Source organism: Oncorhynchus clarkii, chromosome 5 (genome assembly GCF_045791955.1).
Source record: "Oncorhynchus clarkii lewisi isolate Uvic-CL-2024 chromosome 5, UVic_Ocla_1.0, whole genome shotgun sequence".
NCBI lineage: Eukaryota > Metazoa > Chordata > Actinopteri > Salmoniformes > Salmonidae > Oncorhynchus > Oncorhynchus clarkii.
In genome coordinates, this window is record NC_092151.1 from 21,011,678 (window position 1) to 21,020,276 (window position 8,599).

General features: G+C 45.0%; 1 protein-coding gene across 1 annotated transcript; it reads left to right on the top strand.

Annotated features, from left to right (window-relative positions):
- LOC139408513 (arrestin domain-containing protein 3-like) lies at positions 1-7,042 on the top strand. Its single transcript, XM_071152489.1, has 8 exons — positions 1-528; positions 3,657-3,738; positions 4,170-4,317; positions 4,605-4,707; positions 4,819-5,075; positions 5,280-5,424; positions 5,538-5,692; positions 5,844-7,042. Exons 1-8 carry the CDS (start codon positions 249-251, stop codon positions 5,913-5,915), a joined length of 1,242 nt encoding a protein of 413 aa, XP_071008590.1. The 5' UTR covers positions 1-248; the 3' UTR covers positions 5,916-7,042.
- The last annotated feature ends 1,557 nt before the right edge of the window (positions 7,043-8,599 follow it).

Sequence of the window (8,599 nt, forward strand, 5' to 3'; positions counted from 1 at the left end):
AGACACGAAGCAGCTGTTCATACTAGAAAGTGGAGGAGGAGACCATTAGAAATGAACGCACTGGGAGGATGACAGCTTTTAGCCGCTGCTGTAACCCTGAACCTCTGACATCCATATGAACCGTCAGCGAGAGGACCACTATCCCAGGTCGCAGGGCGCATCCTCTATCCTGAGCAAAAAGCGAGGGGTCGTGGGCGGAGGGTTCCTTATGATTTCTCAGTTTTCATAGACGCTATTTCTCTAACACCATGGTGCTGGGAAAGGTGAAAACTTTAGCGGTCTACTTCGACTATCTGAACGACAACAACGTTCCCGTTTACTCCGGCGGGGATTCGGTCTCGGGGAGGGTGATAATCGAAGTCACCGGCGAGGTTCGCGTCAAAACGTTGAACATAACCGCCAGAGGCATAGCCAAGGTGCGGTGGACCGAGTCCCGGAACGCCGGAGCCAACACTGCCTACACTCAGAATTACACCGAGGAGGTGGAATACTTAAACCATAGCGACACGTTAATAGGAGAGGAGAGAGGTAAGGGACAACCACATCATAATTACGCACTCATTCTCACAGAGATGTGCTGGCAAACTTGAAATTGGGTATATATGGAAAGGCCTAGTTCCGGTTGTTCTGAATTGTCAGATTCCAGCTATGTTATGGAGCTCTGTCATTGCTGGTAATTATAGCTTACGCCATTTATAGGTTACATGATTGACGGTGAGTTAAATTTGACATAAACTGCGTAACACACACATCACACATTCTTTGGAACAAATTACAGTTCTTAGTCAGGTGGGATAGTGGTCCTGATGCGACAAAGGATAGGTTTTCTGCATTCAATTTAGGCTGTTTAATACGCCAGATGCGACATAAATATTTGCTCAATTGATGTCTTATTATGACACATATTACAATTACTGTAGATTCTACAGTAATTGTGATTTATTCGAATTGAAGTTTGTAAAGCCTTCTCTGCGTTTTATTTAGCGAGTTAAGAAACCTCAAAATGTTGTCAAAATTTGACACGAGCGAGGGCTAATCTAACTAAAAGCGGTTAAAGTTAGAATATTTTTGTAGGTTTATTACTGCTTTTGTTTTATAATTTTATCAATAACGTTGTTTTGCTGATGACAACCTGAAGTTTACTCCCTTTGTTAGAAGCGGTTCAAACCTGATCACAAACTGGCTGAGGGAAGGGGGCGCGTGGGGGGACACCCCTTTCGCCTCTGATTGGTCTAAACTGCCATATGTGTCTAGGATGACATCATTCCATCTGGGGAAATAAAAATTCTTAAGCATGCAACTTTGTCTTCAATTTGCTGCTGTAACAGTTCCGTTAATGTACTGCACAATTAGCCTAACACGTAGGCAGGCCTATGCCACACATCTTCCATAAAGTAACTGATATGTTACATCAACAGGTACTATTAAGAAATGTATCATTGCATTGACCAAAGAGGGCGTTTACAGTAGTGCCCATTACCTTACTAGGCTACTGAGGTTCAGTTTCAGCTGATAACAATTTTCATAATAGCTGGTCTAATGGGACATGTAAAGTGAAACATTTAGGATTTATTTAGCATCTTTACAGGGGTTAACAACACCAAGAGATACACTTTTAGTTTTTCCATTTAAAAGAAAAACAACCCCATAGTTAGTATACAGCGCAATAAATATAGACTCTTGACATAACACAGCAATACAAACAAGTCCTATCTCGTATTACAGTAAATGCACTTTTGCATAGGCGAATCAGGCTCTTGTTGCCAGGGTAATGTGAGAGCTGAAGTCATATTTTCTCGAACATTTATCCATCACAATATGACAACACCAAGACCTTCAACAGAAGACTGGTTGCCTTTTCAGCAACGTAACCTACCTGTGGCAACTTAACCTACCAGTGCCCTTTAGTTCAGATAACCTACCAGTGCCCTTTAGTTCAGATAACCTACCGGTGCCCTTAAGTTCAGATAACCTACCGGTGCCCTTAAGTTCAGATAACCTACCGGTGCCCTTAAGTTCAGATAACCTACCGGTGCCCTTAAGTTCAGATAACCTACCGGTGCCCTTAAGTTCAGATAACCTACCGGTGCCCAATAGTTCAGATAACCTACCGGTGCCCAATAGTTCAGATAACCTACCGGTGGCCAATAGTTCAGATAACCTACCGGTGCCCAATAGTTCAGATAACCTACCGGTGGCCAATAGTTCTGATAACCTACCGGTGGCCTTTAGTTCAGAATAGCCTTTGTGAAAACAGTGTTAATCAGTAGGGTAGGGTTGCTTATGTAGCTGGCTGGTAAATTATGTCATGTATGTGCTGATCATCTGTTTACCTCAGGAAAGCTACATGGGGTGCAGGATTTTTATTTCCAGCACTAACTCACCTGATTGAACCAACAGTGTTCTAAATAGTGGAACATGAGTATGTGACCCAGGTGTGTTAGTGCTGGGCTGGAACAAAAGCCGGTACACCCTGTAGCTCTCCAGGACCAGAGCCTACACTGATTTGATCTCCACTGTTGCTCAAGCATAGTGTTTATTAGTTCATGATCTGTAAGTATTTTATGTTTTCCTTATTTTGTTGCACTGTAATGAGCTTGATTGTATTTGTGTGTTGATTGATTGAGGAATTTGTCAAATAAAATATGTTGTTGGTTTTTAATAAAGATGCATGAATGTACCTACTCTCGAGTCCCTCTTTATTTCTCTCAAATAGACAGACAGATCTAGACTGTAGTCTGTCTGTCTGTCTGTCTGTCTGTCTGTCTGTCTGTCTGTCTGTCTGTCTGTCTGTCAGACTCCCTCCCTCTCTGTCTCTGAGTATCACTCAATACCTAAATCTTTCTATCTCCCTCCCTTTCTCTTTCTCTCTCTCCTACCCTCCCTATCTCTCTGTTCATGTCTCTCTCTCTCCCTCTCTCAATTCTCCCATATTACAGAACACATGGCCATTCATAAAGGGGCTTGGTGGAGGGGCGGGACCAGGTTAGCTTTCCTCCAATGGCAAGCTAAGTATGTATTCATTGGAGTATCAGGCTGAAAATCCGCTGCTCATTCTGGTTCATACCAGTCTGCTCCTGCTCTCCTCGCGCTGCCGGTGTGATTTAAAAACAAACACACACACGCACATACAAAATGTTCCACAATGTTCTCAGCTGCAAACGAGAAAATGCAAGACTGCTGAGGTGGCAGAACATAGATGATCAGAGATTCACACAGCAACGTACACAATAACATGTAGATAAAGGAAGTGAAAGGGGAATCACGTTTGCTCAGCCTGGGTGTGTCTTCAGGTCTCTGCTGTGCCCTGTAGTATCTGAAGTGTTCATGGAGGAAATTACAAGAAATGTTGTATTTGATGCGTTTATGACCTGACACAATGGGTAACATTCAAATGAAATACGATGACTGGGTTTTATGTGTTATAAAGCATTTATGTGTGAATTTGTGTGGTGTGTTAAAAAAAACATGTTTTAATGTGCGCTTATGTGTCGTCCAGCATTTACTACTGGGTTTATTATCTTGATGTTGATTTGGAATGAGGCACTTGAAAGCACAACGTGAAACAATGAAATGAAATGGTGGGTGTGTGTCTATGTGTGTAGATTAGTGTGTGTCAGGTATGGTATTTGGAATCTTGTTTTCCTGTATTTCAGATGAGGACAGTACAGAGGAGACCCTCACTGTTCTCAACACAGGATTACACGAATTCGCCTTTAGCTTCCTGCTACCACAGATGTATGTAACACACACACACACACACACACACACACACACACACACACACACACACACACACACACACACACACACACACACACACACACACACACACACACACAGCTATAACATAAATCTGAACCCCAAATATGGAATCTTATCTAAAGATAGAAATGTAAAAAGTATAATCCTATACACCTCTCCCCCTCTCTTCTCCTCTCCCCCTCGCTTCTCCTCTTCCCGCCTCTCCCCCTCTTCTCCTCCACCCTCCTCTCCCCCTCTTCTCCTCCACCCTCCTCTCCCCCTCTTCTCCTCCCCCCTCCTCTCCCCCTCTCTTCTCCCCCCCTCTCTTCTCCCCTCCTCTCCCCCTCTCTTCTCCTCTCCCCCTCTCTTCTTCTCTCCCCTCCTCTCCCCCTCTCTTCTCCTCTTCCCTCCACTCCCCCTCTCAGGCCCCTGGCCACGTCGTTTGAAGGGAAGCATGGCAGTGTGAGGTACTGGGTGAGAGCAGAGCTCTACAGACCATGGCTGCTGCCTTTCAAAGTCAAGAAAGAGTTTACTGTGTTTGAACACATCGATATCAACACACCACTGCTGCTGGTGAGGATTGTGGGGTGTACACACACACACACATCTCACATACACACACACACACACACACACACACATACACATACACATACACATACACACACACATACACACACACACACACACACACATACACACACACCTCACATACACACACACACACACATATACACACACACACCTCACATACACACACACACATCTCACATACACATACACACACACACACACATATACACACACACACATCTCACATACACACATGCTCACAGTTTTTGTGAAATGTCTATGTATAGGCCCCTCAAGCTGGCACTAAGGACAAGACCTTATGTTGTTGGTTCTGTGCCTCGGGACCCATCTCACTCAGCGCCAAGATAGAGAGGAAGGGATACACGCCAGGTGAGTAACACACACACACACACACACACACTGTCCCATTCCCCCCTCCCATACCACCCCCATCTCACAGCCTCATCCTCTCCTCTTTCCTCTCCTCTCCTCCTCTTCTAGGTGAGTCCATCCAGATCTTTGCAGAGGTGGAGAACTGTTCGTCCAGGGTGGTGGTGCCCAAGGCAGCGCTGAGCCAGACCCAGACCTACTTCGCCAAGGGCAAGGCCAGGCAGCTCCAGCAGCAGATGGCAGCCCTGCGTGGGGACACCCTACCCCAGGGGAAGAGCCAGAGCTGGGATGGAAAACTCCTCCACATACCCCCAGTGTCCCCATCCATCCTGGACTGTCCACTCATCAGAGTGGAGTACTCACTGGTGGTGAGGAATTATAATATGGTGTATAGTTTATATGGTAATACATGTATTAATATTGTAGAATGGTAAATAAGTGTCAGTCAAATCTCCTCGCAAAATCAAACCGGTTTAGCAGGATATTTGCAGTCATATACTGTAAAGGTTATCTTTCTGGTATATCATCATTTGGGCTGTCAATAAGACAATATCTACCTCTGTCTCTCTCAGGTGTATGTGGACATCCCTGGGGGGTTGAACCTGTCTCTATCGTTGCCGTTGGTGATCGGGACCATCCCCCTCCATGCATTCACCAATCGAACAAGCAGCATCAGCAGCTACTGTAGTAGCATCAGCTGGCCAGAGAGACCTGAGGGTATGACATACACCTGTGTGTGAGCGTGTACTGTGTGTTTGTGTACTGTGTGTGTACTGTGTACTGTTTGTGTGTTCTCCCAAGTTAATCCTATGCTGTGTGTGTATTCACAGCTCCCCCCAGCTACAGTGACTTGGTGGTGACAGAGGAGCAGAGGTGGGGCTGTCTGGAGCGCTGTGAGGGGTCAGAGGTCAACGAAGAGGACCAGGGAACACTGCGCGCTTACATTACAGAGTTCAGATACCAGCCCCCGCCGCTCTACTCCGAGGTACTCACACACACACACACACCACACATCCACGCGTACACACACACACACACACACACACACACACACACACACACACACACACACACACACACACACACACACATTATTGTAGGTCTAACTAGCCTACTCTTCCCCCTGTGTTCCTCAGGTTGACCCTAACCCAGAGCCGGGCTGTGGAGGTCAGGTGGTCAGGAGACCCGACCTCTGCCCCTCTCGCTGAGCACAACACTGACCTGCTCAGAGCAGACAGGCATCTACACCTACAGATGGATCCAACATGGCCGCTGCTATAGCCCCCTACTGGAGCCAGTCACCTACAGATGGATCCAACATGGATGCCGCTATAGCCCCCTACTGGAGCCAGTCACCTACAGATGGATCCAACATGGCCGCCACTATAACCCCCTACTGGAGCCAACATTGCGTCTCATCCTTAGTTTTCTCGGGTACATAGATCAACAGATGCAGGGATGTCAGCTCTGATAGACACTCTGTGGAGAGGCCAGGAGACGCCTCAGTCTGACCAGCATCACGGTTCTCTGCTGGTCAGAAAGAATAGATTGTCCTTAGACCAAGCTTCTGGTACATATGACCATTACGTGGCACATCTAAGACTAGAAAGGAGAGGAGAAGAAGAAAATGGATCATCCACTGTTGGACTGTTGGAAACAGTGGTCAGGATCTTCTCCAGCCTCAGAGTGAATTTTGCACATGCCTCTCACTGTTTTTCTACTTAATTTCCATATCTTTTCTTCCTCAACTGTCATATATGCTGGAACATGTCCGTTGTCTTCTCACCACCATTACTACTTAACTAGAAACAACACCGATCAAAGACTCTTTTAGAACAAAGTAACTAAGAAACAAATGAAAGGAAATGTTTTTAGAGAGGTGTTATTGTGTCTTGGGTTTCCTGAATGGGGAATGTGGTACATGGTGAAATGACTAGTGTGTGTGTTCAGACACTGGTGTATCTGTGAAGCACTCACTCACTCTCTCTGTCTTTCAGGTGTCTTTCCTCACTAAACCCTCCATAGATACAGTACCCTACTAAGCACTTGTTTGATTGTAGTATGTGGACATATGACACAGAAAGAAGCTCTGTATTTACATAAGAGGCAAAGAAACAGCCAGATGTAAAAAATAAAATAAGAAAAAAATACATTTGAAATGTTTACAGGTCAATTGTCCTTCAAAGTTGATCTTCACCTCCAAACAAAGTGCAATATATTTTTGTATTTGTCGTTTTTCTGTTTGTGTAAGTGATGCCATTATAGCCATTACTGATCTGAATGCTATCATGATCTTCCTTTGTTTGAAATAAAGAAGCCGTTTTGTAGAAACTGTGAACTGTGTAAGAATTAGTTCAGTGGATTAAAAGCAGGGTTATGGGTCCCTCTTTCAATAGCAGGGTTATTGGTGAATAGCAGGGTTTGGAGTTACTGGGCCCGCTATCACATTGTACACCACAGCAGGGTTTGGAGAGAGCTGCCTGTTCCTTCTGCCTCTTGTAGATTCTATTTTCTCCCCTCTCCCTCTATCCTCTCTTTCTCTCCTCCCTCTCTAGCTCCCTTTTTCCATTCCAATGCTGGATAACCAGACAGGACAAGAGAGCATTGTATCCTCCAACACGCTCTCTGCCCCCCCCCCCCCCCCCCCAGATATTGGCTAAGGCACATGTGAACTACTGACTCAGTTCATCTCTGCGGTCTGGACAGTGGACACAGTTGTGTGGACAGATTCAGATGTCATGATGTAGTATTCTATGCTAATACTGTAATGAGCACTGCAGATAGAGTGACAAAGATCTTTGAAACGTGAGCTTATGAACCGTTCCCAACCCCTCCACACATAGACACGCTAGGGCCTTTCCCTATCTGAGCAAGGCCTGTCCCATTCTTTGCTAGAACTTTGTCATATCTTAGTCACCACCCTGACACAGAGAGAGAGAGAGAGCACTCTTATTTTTCATTTGCATTAGCACGTTTTAAGCTCACTCCAGTGTCTGCGGGTTTTCGCTTCACCCTTGTACTTGATTGATGAATTAAGGTCACTAATTAGCAAGGAACTCCCCACGCCTGGTTGTCTAGGTCTTCATTGAAAGGAATGAGTTTGACGCCCTGTTCTACAGGGTAGTACAAGGCTGCCCAACCCTCTTCCTGGAGATCTACCGTCGTTTGAGATTTTAGTTCAACCGTAATTTAACACACCTGATTCGACTTATTAGCTGCTCAACAAGTCCTTAACTAGCTGAATCAGATATGCTAAATTAGGGTTGGACTGAAAACCTACAGGACAGTAGATCTTCAGGAAGAGGGTTGGGCAGCCATGGTATAATAGCTGTGGACATTTTGAGAATTAGTGGGTCAGGAAGTCAGATATCTCTGCAACAGGAAAAGGCGGTGTTTCCCCCCTGGGGTCTGTTCTCATGTCAGTCACACACACACACACACACACACACACACACACACACACACACACACATCCCAACTGCTACTACCAGTCTCTTATTATAATTGCTAAACACTGCACAATGTAAACACTTGCCCCCCAATCCCCCGTTCCCCAAGACGTGTAAATATTGGTCTATAAATTGTGCCTTCCTGTGTTATACTTATGCAAAATAATATTATTTATTCTACTGAGCCATTTACTTTATGTTCACATTTTTATATTTTATTATTTCTTATTGTTGCATTGTCGAGAATTAACCTAAAAGTAAGCATTTGGTTGGACTATGTATACCATGGGTATCCCGTAAATACAACTAATGAAACTTGAAATTTGTGTTTCAGATGTGGTGTGTTCAGAACAGACATACCAATATACAGTATGTGTCAGGAAATAAACACACACACACACACACACACACACACACACACACACACACACACACACACACAC

Bases quoted from the DNA above. Each gene is read 5' to 3' on its own strand.
- LOC139408513 (XM_071152489.1), top strand. From the start codon at position 249: ATGGTGCTGGGAAAGGTGAAAACTTTAGCGGTCTACTTCGACTATCTG. The intron at 3,739-4,169 runs GTATGTAACACA...TCCCCCTCTCAG, and splicing joins AGCTTCCTGCTACCACAGAT to GCCCCTGGCCACGTCGTTTG. The intron at 5,425-5,537 runs GTATGACATACA...GTGTATTCACAG, and splicing joins CTGGCCAGAGAGACCTGAGG to CTCCCCCCAGCTACAGTGAC.